The sequence below is a fragment of the Budorcas taxicolor genome, chromosome 1 (assembly GCF_023091745.1).
Source record: "Budorcas taxicolor isolate Tak-1 chromosome 1, Takin1.1, whole genome shotgun sequence".
Taxonomy (NCBI): Eukaryota; Metazoa; Chordata; class Mammalia; order Artiodactyla; family Bovidae; genus Budorcas; species Budorcas taxicolor.
In genome coordinates, this window is record NC_068910.1 from 209922280 (window position 1) to 209946119 (window position 23840).

Below are 23840 nucleotides of genomic sequence, written 5' to 3' on the forward strand. Positions count from 1 at the left end.
CCCAGCTCCCACCCCACTGAGGCCAGAGAATCCCCACAAGGGGCCATGTACCCCCAGGTCAGCAGGGCCCTGAGCAGAGAGGGCCAGCTCAGGTCAATGCCATCTTGAAGTCCTTCATGATTTTTGAACTGGGGGTGGTGCTGTTTCCCTTCTGCAAAGGCCCACCCATCACATGGTCACCCTGGCAGCACACGGACCCCCGCAGGCCCCTCCCAAGAGCAGCCCACACCATCCGTGTTTCTCCTGGCATTGGGTGCCCCACATGGCCTTTCGAGTGATCAGGTCCAAAGCCGCTTCACTCTTCTCACAGTCACCACGGGGCCAGGAGAGGAGACACCCAGGTCTTTCAGGCCCCCAGCTGTCTGGGCAGTTGGAAGCCCACCCCTCTAGCAGCTGCTCACGGGAACTGGAAGAGGGAGAAGGGGTTGGGGGAGTCCAGAGACCCTGCAGGCTGGGGGCAGGCCCGTCCTGTGCAGCTGCAGCTCTCGGGTGACTGTGGGTGAGTGTGGGTGACCGGCCGTCGCACATGGTCCCAGTGCAAGCCCCAGCACCACCTGGCCCTCACCCCAGCACGGTCTGGAGCCAGGGTCTTTACAGAGGTGATGAGGTTAAAATGCAGCCACTAAGGTGGGTCCTAATCCTGTAGGACTGGTGTCCTTGTGAGAAGGAGATGAGACCAGAGACGCACGGGGAGGATGACACGTGAGGACACCGGGCGGGAGACACCAGGAGACAGCTGTCTGCATGCCGAGGAGACAGGCCGCAGAGGAACCAGCCCTGTGGCACCATCTCAGGCTTCACCTCCAGAACTGTGAGATGATAAATGTCTACTGTTCAAGCCACCCCGTCGGTAGTGTTCGTTACAGCACCCGAGCTGTCTGAGGCAGGGTCTGAGGAGCCGGGGCATCTGGGACATGCCAGGCTGTGGGGAACAAGGGACAGGCATCCTGGCACCTTCATCCTCCTACCTATGGCAGAGGAGGAGCCAGGGAGGGGCTGGTCGCAGGGCCCCAGAGGGCCACCTGCCCTCTCTAGACCTCAGGAGAGATGGGGGGTGGTGTGAAAGTTGCAAGGCAGAGGGCTGTGTCTCCTATGGAAATAGGTCTGGCCCAGGGCTTGGCCACAGCTGGGAATGCAAGAGGCACAGAGGGGACCCAGTGTGATGCCAAGACCAGTTCTGGGGGCAGTTTTGAAACATTGAAAATGCTGGTAGGTGCTAAAAATATCTCCTGAGGAGGGGACCCTGGAAAGCTCCACTATTTATAGGGAAAGCGATCTCATCAGTCAGTGCCCCGATACTGGTTTCTGTGACCACCCCGCAGCCAAAAGGACCAGGGCTCGCGAGTCCAGAACCCGGCAGGAAGAGCCCAGCCCACACCGGCTCCCCTCCAGGGGCTCCGGCTGCCAGGAATCCTCTCGCAGGTGAACTGCCAACCCTGGACCGGCCTCACTGACAGGGACGCCCATCCGGCTGCACGCGGGCACCTGCTTTAAAGCTCCGCTGCTGTCTTGCTGTCCCTGGCATTGAACAAGGGCCTGTGTCTTCACATTGCCGCGGACTCTGCAGCTGCCCTGTCCGCGGCTGAACCCTGGCCCCAGGCCCTGCCCTCCAGGGAGACCCCCACAGGAACCCGCCGCCGGCCCTCAAAGAGCAGCGGTAAAGGAGGAACAGCAAACAGACGACTTTAATAGACTAGGGCTCACCGCGCAGGTGTGGGCGGTGGGGCGGGCGCCAGGGTGCGCGCCGGCCGGGGGGCGGGACAGCGCGGGCAGCGGCCCACCGGGCCCTGGCGCCCTCGGCGCGCCGGCCGGGGAGCGGACGAGGAGGAGCGTGGCGCCCGAGGTTGCAACACGCTTTTATTGCAGGGAGGCGCGGGGCGCGGGTTCACCAGGCGAAGAGCGGGCGGCTGTCCTCCTTGGAGAGCTCGCACAAGCAGTTGAGTAGCAGCAGTGAGTCGCCCAGAAACTTGGGGGGCACGACGTCGATGACCAGCTTCCGCAGGGCGGCCGGGCTGCTGTGCAGCGGGTTGGCACGCAGGTCCGGCCGCTGCTTCAGAATGCCGTAGGTGTTGATAAGGAACTCGCTGAACACAGGATGCACGTCGCGGTTGTAGCCCAGCCTCTCCAGGCGCGCCGTCAGCGTCAGGTAGCGGTGTGTCAGCTCCCGCAGCTTCTTCTCGTCCACCGAGCCGTCCAGGGACTTGATGGACGTCTGCGGGCACAGGCGCGAGTAGGCGGCAGGGCCAGGGACCCGCGGGGACGGGGAGGCCAGGCGCAGGCCCGGGGCGAGATCCTGGTGCCCTCCCAGCACAGCTGTGTCGATGGGGACACTGAGGCCCAGAGGCAGGCCCCCACCAGGGGGCCAGTTTCCCTCCAGCGCAGAGGGACTGACAGAAGGGCAGGCAGCTCCACCCCAGGAGCCCGGAAAAGGTGCCTTGCCAGTGGGGCAGAGCGTCACGGGGCTCCCCGCCCCAGGCCACTCCTGAGGCTGTCCCAGACTACGAAAGACAGGTAAAGGAACTCGTGGGGCAGCTTATCTATTCCCCACTCAGACACCACTCAGCCTTGCCCAGGGCTGCGGCTGTGGGCACTACAGCAGACTGGGGGCCAGGGGACCTTGGGGCAGGGGTGGGGGGGGGGCGGGGAGGGGCAAGGATGGGACCTTGGGCTGGAAGAGTCCTAGGGCAGGTCAGGGACCCGGCCAGGGGAAGGCCTCCAGCCAGGGAGGCGTACCTGTTTGATCTTCTCAGGGATGTTGGACACAGTGAAGCCGTAGAGCCGGGTCACCCCTGGGAAGACATAAGCCAGGATGCGCCGGTCCAGCTGGAAGGCAATCTCCCCGACAATGCGACCATCCTTCTCGGTGCCAGTAAAGCTCTGGATCTCTGGGGGGCAGGGTTGGGCGGGGCTGGTGAGAAGGGCAGCCAGTATCTGGGAGAGTAGGAGGGTCAAGGGGTTCAGAGGGTCCAGGGCTGCCCACATTCCTCCTGCCTGTGCTCCAGGGTCCATTTCAGGGAGAGGGCTTACCCAGATGTTGCCACTGTGGGTCTGAGGTGAAGCCTGGGGACCCCAGCAAGGCCTTCCTGCAGGGCCCAGTGGTGACCGGAGGGGGCACCCTTCTCCCTGTTCTCCACTGCTCCCTGGCAGCCCCGATCCCAGGCCCTGCCTCAGTTCCCTGAGGTGGACGTTTCACAGCCCAGGGTTGGCTTCTGGTCCCCTTGTCACCAGCACCAGCTCAGCACCTGGTCTGGGGTGACGCCCCTCGGACCTCTCAGCCCCATGACCAGGTGAACTCAGAATGGGCTAGGCATGTCCCCACCTGAAGGTAGGGTCCTGGTTAACTCAAGAACACATATGTAGCCCGTGTGGGTCCAGCCTGCATAGCTACGTGAAACAGTGAGACGCTCTGCCTCAGCAGCCTGTGTGTATTGCAGGCTGGTCTAATGCTTATTTCATAATAAGACTTGAGGGTTGCTGGGTTCACGGGAGATTCTAATTATTTCCCCCAATATCACCCCAGCACATCAACCATCCTACCCTCCAAAATTGCTTCCAAATTGCCCCTCCCCACGGCAGCCTCTGATGGCTGCACATCTTCCACCCGATGCCACGATCCCACCACTGCCCTTCGAAACTGCCATGCTCTCTGAAGATCACACTGACGGCCGTTACCACCAGGTGCACCTGACTTTGAGGGAGCATGGAGTGAGGAAGGGCCCGCCTCACGGCGCCTGGCGTGCCCCACTGACCAGGATGCACTCTGCGGGGAGAGCGGGCACTTGCACAGGCCCCCAAGTGTCCCGAACTCTGCTCCTCCCCACAGGAGACACTTAATAACAGGCCCATTTCTAAAGCTTTTTCTAAAGCCCTGCAACTTTCTAACCCGACAGTGATCCAAACCCCTCCCAAGAGTGTTGGATGGTGAAGCCCCACAGGGTCCGTCCAGCAGGCAGGTAGTGCACAGACGGGCTGGGTGCTCTGCCATGGAGAGCTGGCCCCAGGTCCTGTTACCCACAGACACCTGTGCCTACCAAGGGCTCAGGACCGCCACCACATAGAGGTTGGTCTGACTCCCCACCCTGCTGGAGGGCTCAGTGGCCCAGGGAGTCACTGGGCCACTCCGAGACCTCCGCAAGGGCTTCTGTGCAGCTGTGCGCACTGGACTGCAGGACCAACCCTACCTGTGACCGTGGGCAGCTGCTCTCCCTCCCTCAGCCCCATCCTGGGACTGCCCACATAGCCACCCATCCCAGAATCCTGGCTAGTCACTCTGGGAAGGAACAGAATGGCAGTCAACACATGCTTATCAAGGCCAGGTGTGGGTAGCTCCTCCTCCTCTGTGGGCACTGGGATAGGTGAGGGGGCCCGTGTCCTCCTGCTCCCTCGGCCGCTCCAGTGGACGTGCTGAGCAGGGAAAATGAGGTTGAACTTAGCACGGTCCAGGTCTGTCACAGCTGAAACTCTGTGGCCAAATCCAAGGTCATAAGGTTTATGTCTATGTTTTCTTCTAACAGTTTTATGGTTTTAGCTCTTTTAGGTCTTTTAAAAAATCTTTGATGCATTTTGAGTTAATTTTCATAGGTGATATGAAGTCCAGCTTCAGCTGTTTGCATGTGGAGATCCACTTTCCTGGCACTATTTGTTGAAAAGACTCTTCTCTCTCCATTGAATTGTCTTGAGACCCTTGCCAGACATCAGACTTGTAAATACATGGGTTTATCTCTGACTCTTGATTCTATTTCATGGACTTGTATGCCTGTCCTTACACCAGTACCAGCCTGCTGATTACTGTACCTTTACAGTAAATTTTGAAATTGGGAAGCATGAGTCCTCCAATTTTATTCTCCTTTTTTAAGACTGTTTTGCTTATTCTGAGTCCCATGCATCTCCATACAAATTTTAGGATACATACAATTTCTGCTAAGAAGTCAGGTGAAACTTTGATAGGGATTCCATTGAAATTTGTAGATTGATTTGGGGAGGTTTGCCATCTTGATAATATTAGGTCCTTCAAGCCATGACCAGAAGACTTTTTACATTTACTTAGGTCTTCTTTCATTTCTTTCAATGTTTTGTAGTTTTCAGTGTTGTTTAGTCATGTCCAACTTTTTGTGACTCCACAGACCATAGCCTGCCAGGCTCCTCTGTCCATGGGATTTCCCAGGCAAGAATACTGGAGTCGATTGCCATTTCCTTCTCCAGGGAATCTTCCCGACCCAAGGATCAAACCCATGTCTTTTACACTGGCAGGCGGGTTCTTTACCACCGAACCACCTGGGAAGCCCTGGTTTTCAGTGCACTCCTGCCAAAATCACTTGGCGACACTGCAGAAGCGACCCAGGAATTCCAGCTGAGGACCAGATACAGCACACAGAAGCATGGTAGGGCAAACAGGCCCATGGACGAGCAGGAAACAGTCTCCCCTTCCGTATTAATACAGTTATCTCATCAGGAGCCGGCCCCTCTCCCTGCCTCGCCTCCTCTAAAGGATAAATTCGGTGGAAGGAACGAGCAACCTCTAGATCTGAGAAGATCTAGAAAGCATTTCTAGTCCAACCTGGGCCCTTCAAGATCTGACCAAAAAGCTATTCCTCATAGAAAAAAGTCAGTAAGATTGATAAACCCCTAGCCAGATTAATTACAGAAAAAGAGGAAGAAAAAATTACCGCTATCAGAAATAAGAGATGGTATCACCATAGATTTTACAGATGGAAGTAGAACCTATCTGTGTGTATGTCTGTGTCTGTGTGTGTCTCTGTGTGTTTATTAAAAGGAATTGGCTCACGCAATTATGAATATTGACATAATTCTGCGATGGTGAGTCAGCAAGCTGGAGGCTCAGAAGAGCTGATGATGTAGTCCCAGGCTGAGTTCAAGGTCTGAGAAACAAGGGAACCCATGGTGTGGCTCCAGTTTAAAGGACTGGAGGCTTGAGACCCAAGAAGAGCTGAGATTCCAGTTGTAATCCAACGGCAGTCAGGCAGGAGGAATTTTCTCTTACTTGGGAGAGAGTCAGCCTTTTTATCCTACTCAGGCCTGCAACTGATTGTATGAGGCCTACCCACATTCAGGAGGCCAGTCTGCTTTATTCAGTCTATTGAGTTAAATATTAAACTCATCTAAAAACATTCTCATAGACATACCCTGAATAATGTTTGACCAAATATCTGGGCAACTAATGGCCCAGTCAAGTTGACCATCATGGGATAAATATACAAAATCAATTGTGTTACTATATATTAGAAACAAATAATCAGAAATTCATATTGATAAAAAGTACTATTCATTATAGCATCAAAAACATGAAATACTAAAGGGTAAATTCAACAAAAATGTGCAAGACCTGCACATAGAAGCTATAAAATATTACTGAAATGTATTTTTAAAGAACTAAAAAGATGGAGAGATGTACAGGCATACCTTGGACATATTGCTGGTTTCAGTTCCAGACCACCACAATAAAGCAAATACCACATGAAAGCAAGTCGAGTAATTTAAAAAAAGAGGATAACCAAAAAAAAGGAAAAAGACAGCGAGTCATGTGAATTGTTGTTTCTTAGTGCACGTAAAAGTTAGGTTTACACTGCAGTGTGGTCTATAATGTACAAAGCATTATGTCCAAAAAAAAAAGGTACATACCTTAATTTTTAAATACTTTATTGCTAAAAATTGTTAACCATCCTCTAAGCCTTCAGTGAGACATAACCTTTTTGCTGGTGGAGGGTCCTGCCTCAGTATTGACAGATTCTGACTGATCAGGCAGTGGTTGCTGAAAGTTGGGGTTGGTGTGGCAATTTCTTTAAAAAGGTAACAATGATGTTTGCCATATTGACTGACTCTTCCTTTCAGGAATAATTTCTCTGTAGCAAGAAATGCTATTTCAGAGCATTTTACCCACGATAGAACTTCTTTCAAAATTAAAGTTAGCCCCTGTCAAACCCTGCCACTGCTTTCTCAGCTAAGTTTGCGTACTGTTCTAAATCTCTGTCGTCGTTTCAGCATCTTCCCCAGGAGTAGATTCCACCTCAGGAAACCACTTTCTTAGCTCACCCATAGGAAGCAGCTCCTCCTGTGTGAAGCCTTTATCTGCAGCGGCAGCAGCTCAGCCGCATCTCAGGCTCCTCTTCTAACTACAGTTCTCTCGCTGTTCCCACATCTGCAGCCACACCCCCAGTGCAGTCTTGAATCCCTCCAAGTCATCCATGAGGGCTGGAATCAACTTCTTCCAGACTCCTGTTAATGTCCGTATTCTTACCTCTTCCTGTGAATCATGAATGTCCTAGTGGCATCTAGAATGATGAATCCTTTCCAGAAAGTTCCAGCTCAGAGGAACCACTACCTACGGCAGCTATGGCGTTATGAAGTATGTGCTGTGCTGTGCTGTGGTCACTGGCTCAGTCGTGTCCAACTCTTTGTGACCCCATGGACTGTAGCCTGCCAGGCTCCTCTGTCCATGGAATTCTCCAGGCAAGAATACTGGAATGGGTTGCCATGCCCCCTTCCAGGGAATCTTTCCAACCCAGGGATTGAACCCAGGTATCCCACATTGCAGGCAGATTCTTTACCGTTCGAGCCACCAGGGAAGCCCCTATGAAGTATATTTCTTCAGTAATAAAACTTGAAAGTCAAATGTACTCCTTGATACATGGGCAGAATGGATGTGACTTAGCAGCATGTAAACAACTTTAATCTCCGTGTCCATCTGCATCAGAGACCTTGGGTGACGAGGTGTATCATCAATGAGCAGGAATATTTTGAAAGGTATCTTTTTCCTGAGCAGTACGTCTCAATAGTGGGCTTAAAGTATTCAGTGAACCATTCTGCAAATAGATATGCTGTCATCCAGGCTTTGTTGTCCATTTATAGAACACACGCAGAGTAGATGTAGCATAATTCTGTTAGATTTATGCTATGACTTACTATGTGGAACACAATAAACTGTGGAAAATTCTGAAAGAGATGGGAATACCAGATCACCTGACCTGCCTCTTGAGAAACCTGTATGCAGGTTAGGAAGCAACATTTAGAACTGGACATGGAACAACAGACTGGTTCCAAATAGGAAAAGGAGTATGTCAAGGCTGTATATTGTCACCCTGCTTATTTAACTTATATGCAGAGTACATCATGAGAAACGCTGGGCTGGAAGAAGCACAAGCTGGAATCAAGATTGGCGGGAGAAATATCAATAACCTCAGGTATGCAGATGACACTACCCTTATGGCAGAAAGTGAAGAGGAACTAAAAAGCTTCTAGATGAGAGTGAAAGAGGAGAGTGAAAAAGTTGGCTTAAAGCTCAACATTCAGAAAACGAAGATCATGGCATCTGGTCCCATCACTTCATGGGAAATAGATGGGGAAACAGTGGAAACAGTGTCAGGCTCTATTTTTCTGGGCTCCAAAATTACTGCAGATGGTGATTGCAGCCAAGAAATTAAAAGATGCTTACTCCTTGGAAGGAAAGTTATAACCAACCTAGATAGTATATTCAAAAGCAGAGACATTACTTTGCCAACAAACATCCATCTAGTCAAGGCTATGGTTTTTCAGTAGTCATGTATGGATGTGAGAGCTGGACTGTGAAGTAAGCTGAGTGCTGAAGAATTGATGTTTTTGAACTGTGGCGTTGGAGAAGACTCTTGAGTCCCTTGGACTGCAAGGAGATCCAGCCACTCCATTCTGAAGGAGATCAGTCCTGGGTGTTCATTGGAAGGACTGATGCTGAAGCTAAAACTCCAATACTTTGGCCACCTCATGCGAAGAGTTGACTCATTGGAAAAGACTCTGATGCTGGAAGGGGTTGGGGGCAGGCAGAGAAGGGGACGACAGAGGATGAGATGGCTGGATGGCATCACCAACTCAATGGACATGAGTTTGAGTAAACTCCAGGAGTTGGTGATGGACAGGGAGGCCAGGCATGCTGCGATTCATGGGGTCACAAAGAGTCGAACACGACTGAGCGACTGAACTGAACTGAATTCTTTTAGATGATAAATGAGTACTGGGTTCAACTTCAAGTCACCAGCTGCATTAGCCCCTAAAAAGAGAATCAGTCTGTCCTTTGATGCTTTGAAGCCAGGCACTTACTTCTACTCTCTGGCTATAAAGTTCTAGATAGAATCTTCTTCCAAGAGAAGGCTGTTTCATCTACATTGAAAATCTGTCCTTTAGTGTAGCCACCTTAATGAATTATCTGAGCTGGATCTTCTGGACAACTTGCTGCAGCTTCTACACCAGACCTTGATGCTTCACTTTGCATTTTGATGTTATAAAATGGCTTCTCTCCTTAAACCTCATGAACCAACCTCTGCTGGCTTCAAACTTCTCTTCTGCAGTTTCTGCAACTCTCTCAGCCTTCACAGAGCTGAAGAGGGTTGGGGTCTTGCTCTGGAGGAGGCTTTCCCTTAAGGGAATGGCATGGCTGGTTTGATCTTCTACCCAGACCACTGAAACATTCTTTATATCTGCAATAAAGCTGTTGTGCTTCCTTATCATTTGTGTGCTCACTGTAGCACTTTTCATTTCCTTCAAGAACTTTCCTTCACATTTGCAGCTTGACTGTTTGGCACAAGAGGCCCAGCTTTCAACCCACTTTGGCTTTCGGCATGCCTTCCTCACTGAGCTTAATCATTTCTATGTTTTGATTTAAAGTGAGAGATGTGTAACTCTTCCTTTCACTTGAACACTTAGAGGCCACTGAAGGGTTATTAACTTACCTAATTTCAATACTGTTGTGTTTCAGAGACAAGGGAGGCCCCAGCAGAGGGAGAGGGGTGGAGGGGGGCTGGTCAGTGGAATAGTCAGAACACCCACAACACTTACGCATTAAGTTTTCTGTCTTGCATGGGCGTAGTCCTTGGTGTCCCAAAGCAATTACGATAGTAACATGAAGGACCACTGAACAAAGATCACCACAACAAAGATGATCATTTTGTAGTCAATGAAGCAGATGTTTTTCTGGAATTCCCTTGCTTTTTCTATGATCCAACAGATGTTGGCAAATTGATCTCTGGTTTCTCTGCCTTTTATAAATCCAGCTTGTACCTCTAGAAGTTCATAGTTCACATACTGCTGAAGCCTAGCTTGAGGGATTTTGAACATAGCAAATAGAAGGGGGAAAATTGAAAGCAGTGACAGATTTTTTTTTCTTGGGCTCCAAAATCACTGCAGATGGTGACTGCAGCCATAAAATGAAAAAAAGCTTGCTCTTTGGAAGAAAAGCTATGACAAACCTAGATAGCATATTAAAAAGCAGAGACATCACTTTGTCAACAAAGGTCCATATGATCGAAGTTATGGTTTTTCCAGTATTCGTGTATGGATGTGACAATTGGACCATAAAGAAGGCTAAAAGCTAAAGAATTGATGCTTTTGAACTGTGGTGTTGGAGAAGACTCTTGAGAGCCCTTTGGATGGCAAGGAGATCAAACCAGTCAATCCTAAAGGAAATCAACCCTGAGTATTCACTGGAAGGACTGATGTTGATGCTGAAGCTCCAAATCTCTGGTAATCTGATGCACAGAGCTGACTCATTAGACAAGACCTTGATGCTAGGAAAGACTGAAGGCAAAAGGAAAAGGGGGCAGCATGAGGTGGTTAGATAGCATCACCAACACAATGGACAAGAATTTGAGCAAACTCCTGGAGATATTTCCCCCAGCAATCTTGATTCCAGTTTGTGATTTATCCTGCCCAGCATTTCGCATGATGTACTCTGCATGTAGAAACAGACATGGAACAATGGACTGGTTCCAAATTGGTAAAGGAGTATGTTAAGGCTGTATATTGTCACCCTGCTTATTTAACTTCTATGCAGAGTACATCATGAGAAATGCCAGGCTGGATGAAGCACAAGCTGGAATCAAGATTGCCAGGAGAAATATCAATAACCTCAGATATGCAGATGACACCACCCTTATGGCAGAAAGTGAAGAGGAACTGAAGAGCCTCTTGATGAAAGTGAAAGAGGAGAGTGAAAAACCTGGCTTAAAACTCAATATTCAAAAAACGAACATCATGGCATTTGGTCCCATCACTTCATGGCAAATAGATGCGAAACAATGGAAACAGTGAGAGACTTTGTTTTCTTGGGCTCCAAAATCACTGCAGATGGTGACTGCAGCCATGGAATTAAAAGACGCTTGCTCCTTGGAAGAAAAGCTATGACTAACCTAGACAGCATATTAAAAAGCAGAGACATAACTTTGCTGACAAAGATCTGTCTAGTCAAAGCTATGGTTTTTCCAGTAGTCATGTATGGATGTGAGACCTGGACCATAAAGAAAGTTGAGCATTAAAAAATTAATGCTTTTGAACTGTGGTGTTGGAGAAGATTCTTGAGCATCCCTTGGACTGCAAAGAGATCCAACCATTCAATCCTAAAGGAAATCAGTCCTGAATATTCATTGGAAGGACTGATGCTGAAGCTCCACATGATGAGAAAGAACTTGGCCACTTGATGAGAAGAACTGACTGGTTGGAAAAGACCCTGATGCTGGGAAAGATTGAAGGCAGGAGGAGAAGGGGACAACAGAGGATGAGATGGTTGGATTACAGACTCAATTGACATGAGTTTGAGCAAGCTCCAGGGGTTGGTGATGGACAGGGAAGCCTGGCATGCTGCAGTCCATGGGGTCCCAAAGAGTCAGACATGACTGAGCAACTGAGCTGAACTGAACTGAGCTCTGCATGTAAGTTAAATAAGCAGGGTGACAACATACAGCCTGGACATAGTCCTGTCCCAATTTTGAACCAGTCAGTTGTTCCATGTCCAGTTCTAACTGTTGCTTCCTGTCCTACATTCAGGTTTCTCAGGAGACAGGTAAGGTGGTCTGGTATTCCCATGTCCACAGTTTACTTTCCAGAATTTTCCACAGTTTATTGTGATCCACATAGTCAAAGGCTTTAGTGTAGTCAATGAAGCAGAATCACAGCCTTGTCATGGCAAAGAGGCCTGTATAACTCAATGAAGCTATGAGCCATGCCTTGTAGGGCCACCCAAGATGGGTGGGTCATAGTGAAAAGTTCTGACAGAATGTAGTCCACTGGAGGAGGGAAGGATACCCCCTCCCCCTTCATGGATCATATCTGCAAAACATGTACCAAAAAAGTCTGGTATCCAGAATACACAACTCAATCATAAGAAGATAAGCTACTCACTTATTTAAATGGTCAAAAAATGTGTACAGACAGGGCCCCAGATCCCAGGAGCATGGGCACACTCTCCTTCTCCAGCTGCTGGCTGGATGCAGAAGCTGGGCCCTCCCCAGCGGCCAACCCCCCACTCCTGCCTGCTCCTCACCCTCCTCACCATTCAGGTAGTAGCTCCTCCTGGTTCGGTCCCCGGAGGGCAGGCTGCTCTCTGAGAAGCACACCTTTTTGGGCCGGCCCACTTCCCGGGTCTCCAGCAGGGTCTTCTCCACCAGTGGGTCCTGCAAGGGGCTCAGAAGTGGGGACAGCTTTCGGTCGGAGCCTCGGGAGACACGCAGTTCTGGGGAGCTGAGAAAAGCCTTGAAGGGCACCTGGGAGGACGTCACACAGCCCGGGGAGGCGTCGTCCTCGCTGGAGAGGGGGGCATGTGAGCACAGCAGGTCTTCCAGGGAGGACCCCTGCAGCTGGGAGGGTGCATCAGGGCCACTGGTGAACCTTCCAAAGTCTGGAACTGGGGCAGGGAGGGAGGAACAAGCTGTGAGGCGGAGGCTCCTGGAGCACCCGCATCTTGCAGAGACCCTGCCCCCAGCTCTGACATCTGCCCCCACTTCCCCTCTGGAGGAGGCGATGGATCCCAGGACACCAGCAGCCCCAGGTCCAGAGGCACAGCACACGTATGGCCTCCAACACTCCCACTGTGTGTCCACACACTGTGACAGTGACCTACATGTGTGTCTTAAATTTTATATAAATGGTATCGTCCAGCACCTTTTATTATGAAACTTCTTTTTTTGAGATTTATCCATGATGAGTGTGTCATTGGGTAGCTCTATGGTTCACTGAACCATTTCCTGGCACACGTGCATACATGGGCACACATCTGCACATACATGCACACACACACATGGATTTTTTTCATCCACCCCCCCACCCTGCTGCACATGGGACTGCTTCCAGGATTCCTTGTAAAAGCAGAGCGGTGGTCAGCGTCCCTCATGTGTGTCCCCTGCCAGACACACGGTCCAGGAACTGTCATGAAGTCACAGCAGTGAGGCAGCAAGGGCCCCCGGTGCTTGTTCTTCCTCTGGCTCAGTTCCAGGAGCCTGGGCCCCTTTGTTCAGGACTCCCATATTCCCAGGGGAGGTAGGCCATCCCAGCCATGGGCAGGGGCCGGGAAAACTCTACTCATGGGCTTGGGGAAGAGCCATATCTGTGACCTAATTTTAAAGGGATTGTTGTGCGGTCAGGTGTGTTTGCACTTCACTTTTAGTTTCTATTTAGTGAACTGAAATTCCCTTCTGTTATTCCCAAGGCTTAACAAAGTTGTGTGAAACATAAAACAGTTTTTTAAATCCTCAGTCAAAACTTCCCTGGTGGCTCAGAGGTTAAAGCGTCTGCCTGCAATGTGGAAGACCTGGGTTCGATTCCTGGGTCGGGAAGATCCCCTGGAGAAGGAAGTGGCAACCCACTCCAGTATTCTTGCCTGGAGAATCCCATGGACAGAGGAGCCTGGTAGGCTGCAGTCCATGGGGTCGCAAAGAGTCGGACACGACTGAGCGACTTCATATACACATACATACACACATAGTCAAAACTTTCAAACCATATTAAACTATAAATGAGTCAGAGTCAATAGAAAACCCCATCTCCTCAAAATTAAAAGCATTCTCAGGACTTCCCCAATGGTCCAGTGGTTAAGAACTCACCTTGCAATGCAAGGATTGTGGGTTCAGTCCCTAGTCAGTGAACTAAGATCCCACATACTACAGAACAACTCAGTCCACTCCACAACTAGAAAGCCCAAGTGCCACAACTAAGACCAAAAAATATATACATACTACAAAAAAAAATTATCTTCAGTAATAATCAGATCAAGGAGAAAATAAAAATAGAAAAAATGATTATTGAGAAATAATGAAAATCAGAACACTAGGTATATTGACATCAATACATTTAAAACTGTATCTAAAGTGAAATTAGCAACTTAAATCCTTTAATTACTTCTAAAACATCATCAAAAAATTAAACATTCATATAGGGATGAACTCTTGAAGAAAGCAAAAGTCAGAGAATAATAAAAATAGCAGCAGAAATAAACTTGAAACAGTTCTACAAAAAGTCCAATAAGATAGTGAAAGTGTGGAAAGCTACTTTAGAGAAACAGAAAACAAAAGAATAAAATTGAAAATGAGAAAAGCCAGATAAGAATGACCAGGAAGACAATGTTTAAATCATAAAAGATTATATCCAATTGAATATTACTTGAAAACTTTAATAAACGAGAGATCACTTGGGAAGCTATTTTCAATGACTCAATAAGAAGTAGAAAACCTGCACAGATGAATAAGCAAAAAATAAAAACCTAGAAGTTATAGAATTATGGGCAAAGAGCTGAAGGCCTGGGTGGTTGGTGAATGAGTTCTTTCAAGTCTCCAAACAATTCACAACCCCTGTATCACATGAATGAGGCTGGAACACTGAAAAAATTAAACGATGCTTGATTATCAAGCTTATAAATTGTCACAACTCTGATATCAAATCCCTGAAAAGACAACTCACAGAAAGAAAACTGCAGCCCAGATTCACATAGGAATCAGAGAAAACAGAGTCCAGAGATCCTGAGCGAAGCCCCAGCCAAACAGATCCCACAGCAAACAGCTCAGGCCCAGAACCAGGAGTCTCTCAACGACACAGTGGAACAAGACCCCACAGGCCAGTGGGGGTGCAGCCGAGGGCACTTCGGCCAGTACAGAAGTGAGGTCATAAAATCTTAACAAAATGAGCCCTTCTTCAATTTTGTTGTCATTGTTGTTCTTTAAAAATAAGGACTAGAAGGCTTTTCCCCAGCGCCCAGCCTACACCCCCCACCCCCAATACCTGGACAGACAGGGCTGTCCACTGCCGACCACCCTCCAGAAGGATGAGCGGGGAGGCTGTCAAGGCCAAAAGTCCTGGGATTCCTAAGGAAGAAAGACAGAAACGAGCGTATGAGCTGCCGTTGTTGTTCAGTTGCTAAGACGTGTCCAACTCTTTGTGACCCCATGGGCTGTAGCCCGCCAGGCTCCTCTGTCTGTGAGTATTCTCCAGGCAAGAATATTGGAGTGGGTTGCCATTCCCTTCTCCAGGGGATCATCCTGAACCAGGGATTGAGCCCTGTCTCTTGCTTGGCAGGTGGATTCTTTACCACTGAGCCAGCAGGGAAGCCCGTCTGAGCCGCCAACCCCATTTAAGTCTGTAAACAGCAGCTACAGAACTGAGAAAACAGGGGAGAAAGAACTGGAAAACTCAGCAGAACAAAATAGCTCAGGGAGGGACTGGGTAGTGAATTCCCTGGTGGTCTAGTGGTTCGGGCTCCACGCTCTCACTGCCCAGGGCCTGGGTTTAACCCCTGGTTGGGGAACTAAGAACCAGCATGCCTGGTGGCCAAAAGTAAAAATAAAAATATAAAGTAAGCAAAATATGATAAGGGGCCTGGATATAGGCTAAATATTTACAAGTCAACAGATCTCCAAAACACAGTAACACAGATAACTGAAAACACAGTGGAAAAAGAAATCCCATCCATGATTGCAATAAGTAACATAAAGTGCCCCAGGAATAAACCAATTAATGTGAAAGATATATGCGAGAAATGGCTAAAGAGACTTGAAGAAACAAAGTCAGAGCAGCTTAACAGAGGTGCAGGGGACGATCTCACTCTCTGGGCAAATGTAAGAAAAAGAGATGTGAAAATAATTACCCTGCCTTCTGAGCCAGTGATTCTACCTTTAGGGAAACATACCCTAAAGCAATAACTCTGAATAGAAAATGCTTTTGCTGTGGTATTTACTTCAGGATGGGCTTCCCTGGTGGCTCAGAGGTTAAAGCATCTGCCTGCAATGTGGGAGACCTGGGTTCAATCCCTGGGTTGGGAAGATCCCCTGGAGAAGGAAATGGCAACCCACTCCAGTATTCTTGCCTGGTGAATCCCATGGACGGAGGAGCCTGGTGGGCTACAGTCCACGGGGTCGCAAAGAGGCGGACACAACTGAGCGACTTCACTTCACTTCACTTATTTCAGGGCTAGAGAAGGAAATGACAATCCACTCCATTATTCTTGCCTGGAGAATTCCATGGACAGAGAAGCCTTACGGGTTATGGTCCATGGGGTCACAAGAGTCAGAAGCGACTGAGCAACTAACACTTACTTCAGGGTAAGAGAAAAGAACTGTCATTTCAAACATAAGGAGAGTTCATTAAATTCTGGTTCATCTGATTCTGGACTATTACACAGCTATTTAGAATGTATTTATGACAATACAGAAGCAGCTGTCTCGTGATGGTAAAGGGAAGAGGCAAAGAGAACACTCAGAAACTACTTAAAATCACTGGACACTCCATGCAGGACAAGGCATCTAGGCAACCGTGGAGGCTCTGAGACGCCAGGGGCTCAGGCACGAGGGTGATCTGGAGGAAACTGGCCTGGGAGGGGAGGGCCTAGGATGGCCAAGGCCCCACCCCACCCTGTCCCTCAGAACATGTGCACCATATGCAAAGTGGCCCCCTCCCATGGGTGACACCAGCTGTGGGAAAGGTGTAGCAGGAGAGGCCACAGCCCTTTGGAGAGGGTCCCAGTGTCCATGTCAACACTTGAGCTGCATGTAGCCTTTGACCCAAGGATTCCTGGACAGCCCCCATGAGCAGGGGTACCTGTGAAGCCCCCATGGCTGCTGGGAGATGGAGGAGCACTCCTGTCATGGGGACCAGACTTAAGGGCTGGTGGTGAACCCACAGGGAACAGCGAGCAAGCCCTCCAGGAGATGGCCGATGGTCAAGGACGGAAGATGGATGGCTGGGGAGTCAGTGTAGAATGGCTCCACCCTGTCCACATAAACTGAGGATCCTGGGATACACATGCAAACAGCCACCAAAACTTCAGAGAGAAGCTAGAGTCGACGTGGACAGCGGATGTTGCTGGGAGGGGGGCTAGGAGCCTGCAGTAGTCACGCTCACCCCAAGTGATCTTGCTTAGTGAGAACAACAGATTTTTAAAGCACATCCTGTGCAACTTCCCTGGTGGCTTGGTGGTAAAGAATCCAAGTGCCAATGCAGGGACACGAGTTCCATCCCTGGTCCAGAGAGATCCCACACACCGTGGAGCAACTAAGCCCGTGCCACAACTACTTGAAGCCTGCACTCCAGAGCCCAAGAGTCGCTGAGCCCGTGCACCCTGGAGCCTGTGCCGCACAACAACAGAAGCCACTGCAGTGAGAGGCCTGCAGCCAAAATTAATAAATAAATAAACCACACCCAGTTTCTAAAGCAAACACTGAGCCGCTGCTGTGCGCAGTTCCTGTCCATCTGAAACCTCGAGCTCTGCTGGGGAACTCCTGCTGGTTCTCCAACTCCAGCCCCAAGGCCCTGGGGATGGAGGTGGCTCTGAAGACAGTGGGGGCCCATCAGCCCACACCCTGCAAAAGGGGCTCCAAAGCCTTTCTTTGGAAGGCTTGAGGCCTCGGGCGGGCCAGGGGCTGGGGCTCCTCCTAAGACTCTCATCCAGGAGGATCTGGGCTTACCCATTGGGTGGGGTGCTGGCCATGCCCCAGAGACGGCCTGATTTGTACCCTGATGGGGAACAGCGCAGCCTGAGCAAGGGCCTGCACCTCACCCAAAGCCCACATTCTAGCCTGGCCAATCCGCCGATCACACAGACAGCTCTGTGCCCTGAGGGTTCAGTTCAGTCGCTCAGTCGTGTTCAACTCCTTGTGACCCCATGGACTGTAGCACACCAGGCCTCCCTGTCCATCATCAGCTCCCAGAGTTTACTCAAACTCTTGTCCATCGAGTCAGTGATGCCATCCAACTATCTCATCCTCTGTCATCCCCTTCTCCTCCTGCCTTCAATCTTTCCCAGCATCAGGGTCTTTTCAAATGAGTCAGCTCTTCGTGTCAGGTGGCCAAAGTGTTGGAGTTTCAGCGTCAACATCAGTCCTTCCAGTGAATATTCAGGACACGATCTCCTTTAGGATGGACTGGTTGGATCTCCTTGCAGTCCAAGGGACTCTGAAGAGTCTCCTCCAACACCACAGTTCAAAAGCATCAGTTCTTCAGCACTCAGCTTTCTTTATAGTCCAACTCTCACATCCATACATGACTACTGGAAAAACCGTAGCTTTGACTAGATGCACCTTTGTTGGCAAAGCAATGTCTCTGCTTTTTAATATGCTGTCTAGGTTGGTCATAACTTTTCTTCCACGGAGCAAGCATCTTTTAATTTCGTGGCCACAGTCACCATCTGCAGTGATTTTGGAGCCCTCAAAAATAAAGTCTGTCACTGTTTCCACTGTTTCCCCATCTATTTGCCATGAAGTGATGGGACCAATGCCACGGTCTTAGTTTTCTGAATGTTGAGCTTTAAGCTAACTTTTTCACTCTCCTCTTTCACTTTCATCAAGAGGCTCTTTAGTGCTTCTTCACTTTCTGCCATAAGGGTGGTGTCATCTGCAAATCTGAGGTTATTGATATTTCTCCCAGCAATCTTGATTCCAGCTTGTGCTTCAGCAAAGCTCAATTCTTAGGACAAAGGACAACAGAGCAGGCCGAGGTACATGATTGTTGGCAATGGTCACAGCGCAGACAAAGCCTTGGGGACAAGTGCCTCAGGCAGCCACTGCCAGGTGGGCATTCCTCGTAGGCTGAGGAGGTGGCATGGACCCTCTGCAGGGTGTCATGTCAAGGACACAGCTCTGAGAGACAGGCCCCCCTCTACCCATGGTCACCTGGGGACACTGTGTGTCTTGGCCACAAGCTGAGGACAGGGCCCCAGGCTCCTCCAGCTGCTCCCCCCTCTACCCGCCATCCCCCACCATGAGGACCCTGCTTGTCTGAGCTCCCTCCTCAAGGCCCACCTTGAGGCTGAAGGTGTAGAGATGCCATGAGGGACCCTCGCACCCCAGGACATGCTCGCTCACAGGGTCTGCTTGCTCAGGGCAGGAGGTGACCACGCCCAACATTCAGGAGGTGACCACATCCAGAGTGGGTCCCAGAGCAGCCGAGCATCCCCCTGGGAACCAGCAGCAGCTCTGAAAGAAGCTTCAACAGAGGAAAACAACTCACTCCAGGTGAACAACTTATCCTGAGAAGACAGCTGGTCTGCATGTGCAGGAATTGCCAGGGTGGGCACAGGCATTGCCAGGGCGAGGGCTGGGGTACGGACTCCACCTGCCCTGCTGTGCAGTGAGTGATCATCACCTCCAGGAACACGGAGCTCATCTGGTCACGGGGCCACATGGTCCACATCCCAGCCACTCAGACTAAGGTCACGGCGCCAACCATGCCCTAAGTCACACTTCCCACATACAAAACTTTCAAGCAGAGCCAGCTACCTTCATAGAAAATGTCTTGGCCTCTGAAGGGGCTCCCACGGGGTGAGCTGGGTGACCGCGCCACACTTACTTCCTGTCTGTGACCCACAGGTCTCTCTCCTAGGCAGGGTCCTTCCCTCTCCGGGCACAGCCATCAGCCAGTACCGTGGGCACAGCTGCCCTGGCCGAGGGCTGAGCACGCCCGGCTGGCCAGCCTCCAGGAGAGCAGAGTCACACACGGCCTGGCTCCGCCGTCCCCTGGGCTGGCCTCAGTGGACCTGCTTTAAGCCTCTGCGGCAGCACCTCGGCAGCCACCCGCCTGCCCACCCACCTCCCAGAGCCGGCTCACCTGCGCTCCCCGGGGAGCAGGCCTCGGGGTAGGCGGGCACCTTGGGGAAGAGGAAGTCACGGCCCCCGCGCCCACAGCTCTCCTGGCAGCTCTCGCTCAGCAGTCGCTTCAGCATCTGGTTCTCCTTCATGAGACGCACCTGCTTCTTGAGGTCAGCGTTCTCGCTCATGAGCCTGTTCATCAGCTCGCTGCCCTCAGCCATGGCCAGTCCTCTATCACGTGTGGGCCCGCGGCCCCATGGAGATGGAAAATCAGAGCCCGTGGGCGCTCCAGAAACGCCAAGAGCCCCGAGTTCCACCGGCCTTCCGCAGCCTTGTGATGTCGCCCTTAAAGCGGCAGCGTCTCGGCCACGGTGAGCAGAGGAGCGGGGACAGGAGGTGGGGCTGGGGCACCTCACGGGGTGGACTCCCCAGCAAGGGAATAGCACAGGCCGAGGCCGAGGCCGGAATGTTCCAGGAACAGCCAGAAATCTGGGCTGCAGGAGGATCCGCAGGCCTGGGGGAGGGGAGCTCTGCCTACATTGAGTGACTCAAGGACCCCCTTCCCTGCCCCACCCCAACTGCAGGCCACCTGCAGGGTCCTGGAGGCATGCAGGCCGGCCCGGAGCTGGGGCTGTCTGACCTGCAGATGTGGATGACATACCCCCAGGATGCACGCCTGAGGAAGAGGAGGCTGTGGGCACAAGGGAGACAGGTCGGGGAGTGCCCCTCAACGGCCCCCACAGCCCATGGAGCTCTGGCGGGCTCTCGAGGGCTGGCAGTCAGAGGCCACCTGCTGACTGCACTCCCCTGGTCCTCAGGGTCCCAGCAGCACGTCTGCATCCCCACACTAAATGCCAGCACTGAGCATCTGGGACACTGACCAGTATGGCACCTGAGGACCCCCAGCCAGGGCACAGGGCCGTCTGGACAACCCCACGCAGAGTCCTGCCCAGGTTCCAGTCCTCAAGCAGTGTGACCTCCGTGAGCCCTGCCCCCAACTATATACCTGGGAGGCACACCAAGTCAGCAGCTTCCTGGCCCCACGGGCAGCAGAGAGGCCTGCTCCTCCTGAGGATGAGCCCCAACAGGAGCATCGAGTCCTCTCTCCCCTCCTGCCGATGTCTAGGGCCCTCCCTGGCAGCGAGGGCTGGGGTGGGGTGGGAGGAGCCCCCAGCAGAACACAGCTTCGACTTCTCCCAGACTAATAACTTAGCGCAAGGTCACTGTAGGAAGACAGAGCCCTGGGTGGGGCTTGCGGAAAAGTGATACTAAATCCCAACCGTCCCTCTCACATCCTGAGACACAGCAGATGGCACAGTGGAAACACGGACGGCACCCATTGAGGAAGGCTGGAGGCAGTGCCCTACCAGACTCGAGAATCAGGCAGGGGGGCATGAGTAGCTCCACTCTGCTGGCCCCTCCCCTCACATTTAAAATGCCATTTTCTTTCCCAACCCAAGAAAACCTTCTCAGCCATGGACCTGGGAACATCCTGCCAGTTTCCTGGTCATAATGCAGTTCCCTTCTAACACATCACATTCAGCTTGCTAATATTTTAAGTAGTTTCTATATTCATGGAGGAAATTGATCTCTATCTCCTTTTTTTGTCCTGTTTACTATCAAGGTCGTATTGATCTTATACAATGAGTTGCAAAGGGTTCCTTCCTCTCTTTGCTGGGTTAGATTGCTATTTCTCTCCTAAATGTTTGAAAAATTCACCAGCAAGGTCATGAGAGCCTAGAGTTTTCTTCCGGGAAAGTTTCTGATGTAATTTTTTAAGTACCAATAAAGTCACTTAACGTTTCCACTTCATCTCATTCCCATCTAGACAACAGTTGTGGCTTCTGAGGAATTTGTCCACATCATCTACACTGTGGAATACAGGCATCACACAGTTCATATTTCCTTGCTACCCTCTCTGAAGCCTCACACCTCTGAGCACAAATAGGCACAGCCAAGGCAGAAAAGCCAAATGTAAAAGTGCAGCAACTGTGCCAGTGGGTTTTGCAGGAGCACCTACAGGAAGCAGAGTGGTGGGACCGACATGCGCCAGAGAGAAGGGTGCAGGCTTACTTCCGCAGGATCTGTACTGATGTACCATTTGTAGTCTCAATACAAGTTCTTAACTTGGTCAGACTAGAGGCCTGTTAACTTTTCTCAAAGCATCACCTTTTGGTTTCATTGATCTTCTTGTATGTTTTCTGCAGCATCTGACATCTACTCTTCTGTCAAGTATTCCCTTCCTTCTACTTATTTGGTTTTAAGATTCTTAAGATGGAAACCTAATTTTCAGCACTAAACATGTAAGCCTGTAAATATGTCTCTAAATGCTGCATTAGTGACAACCCACAAATTTTGATGTTATGTTTTTTTGTTCAGTTTGAAAATTTTTCTAATTACCCTTGTGCTTTTAATTATAGATGATTTATTTTTTATGTCTTTATTTTTGGCTGTGCTGGGTCTTTGATGCTACACAAAAGCTCTCTAGTTGGGGGCTGCTCTGTTCATTGCAGTGTGTGAGCTTCTCACTGAGGTGGCTTCTCTTGATGTGGAGCACCAGCTCTAGGTGCACAGGCTTCAGAAGCTGTGGCACTCAAGCTTAGTTGCCCAGTGGCATGTGGGATCTTCCCAGACCAGGGATCGAACCCATGTCCCCTGCATTGCAAGGTAGATTCTTAACCACCAAACCACTAGGAAAGCTTGACTATAGATGATTTAGAAGTATATTGTTTCATTTCCATATATTTGGGATTTTCTAAAACTTTTTATTACTGATTTCTAACTTAACTCCACAGCAGTCACAGTACACTCTGTGCAGTTTCAAACCTTTTGAATTTCTTGACACTTGTCTCCTGACACAGCACATGGCCTATCTTAGTGAATAAGCACTGGAAAGAATGCTATGTTATATAAATGCGGTTACTCAAGCTGGTTGGAGGTTTCATCTACAGTTGCTGAGACAATTACTGCAATCTCCCACTTTTATCGTGTATTTGTCTAATTGTCTCTGTAGTCCCACCAGCTTTTGCTTCATGTACTTTGAAGCTCTATTATTAGGTGCATATAAGATTGCTAAGCCTTCTTGTTGAATTGACATTTTTATCATTTGTAAATGTCTCTATTTCTGATACTATTCCTTTTCCTGAAATCTACTGATACCAATATAGCACTTTTTCTTATTTGTATTTTCATTACACATTTTTTCTAAGCTTTCACCTTTATCCTGTATCTTTATATTAAAAATTTCTTATTGGAGTCTTCCCTGGTGGTTCAGTGGTTAAGAATCCACCTTGCAATGCAGTGGACACGGGTTCAATCCCGGTTAGGGAACCAAGATCTTACCTGCCACAGAGCAACTAAGCCCACACACTACAAACTAGAGAGCCCATGTGCTGCAACTATTGAGCCTGCCAGCAGTAACAAAGGTCCCACATGCCACAACTAAGACCCGATGAAGCCAAATGAATACATTAAAAAAAAAAATTTCTAATGGACAACATAGATGTGTCATGCTTTTCATCCAACATGACAATCCTTGCCTTTTAACCAGAATGTTTAGCCCTTTACAGTTAGTACAATTATTTGTATTGGTGGTGTATGTCTTACTAGTGTTTTGGGGCTGCCATAACAAAACACCACAGTCTGGGTGACTTAACAGAAATTAATTTTCTCAGGGTTCTGGAAGCTAGAGGTCCAGTTCAGTTCAGTTCAGTCGCTCAGTCATGTCCGACTCTTTGCGACCCCACGAATCACAGCACACCAGGCCTCCCTGTCCATCAGGACAAGGGTATTAGCAGGGCTGGACCCTCCTACGGCAACTGCATGCAGACAACTGCCCACCGGGTCCTCATGTGGGCTTTCCTCAGCGTGTGCTCTTGGTGTCTCTCTCTTAAGGACACCAGTCCTTCTGACTCAGGGGCTCACCCTTACAACCATATTTAACCTTCTCTTCTTAAAGGCCCCATCTCCAGGTGCAGCATCATATGAATGGTACTGTGCCCAGTCTCTCAGTTGTGT

General features: G+C 50.0%; 1 protein-coding gene across 1 annotated transcript; it reads right to left on the reverse strand.

The window, feature by feature from the left end:
- Positions 1 to 1885: 1885 nt before the first annotated feature.
- SPATC1L (spermatogenesis and centriole associated 1 like) lies at positions 1886 to 20044 on the reverse strand. The gene is made up of 4 exons (XM_052649328.1): positions 19843 to 20044; positions 12311 to 12661; positions 2734 to 2885; positions 1886 to 2212 (listed from the first exon to the last, which is right to left on the reverse strand). The coding sequence occupies exons 1-4, from the start codon at positions 20042 to 20044 to the stop codon at positions 1886 to 1888; spliced, it is 1032 nt and encodes a 343-aa protein (XP_052505288.1).
- Between the last annotated feature and the right edge of the window lie 3796 nt (positions 20045 to 23840).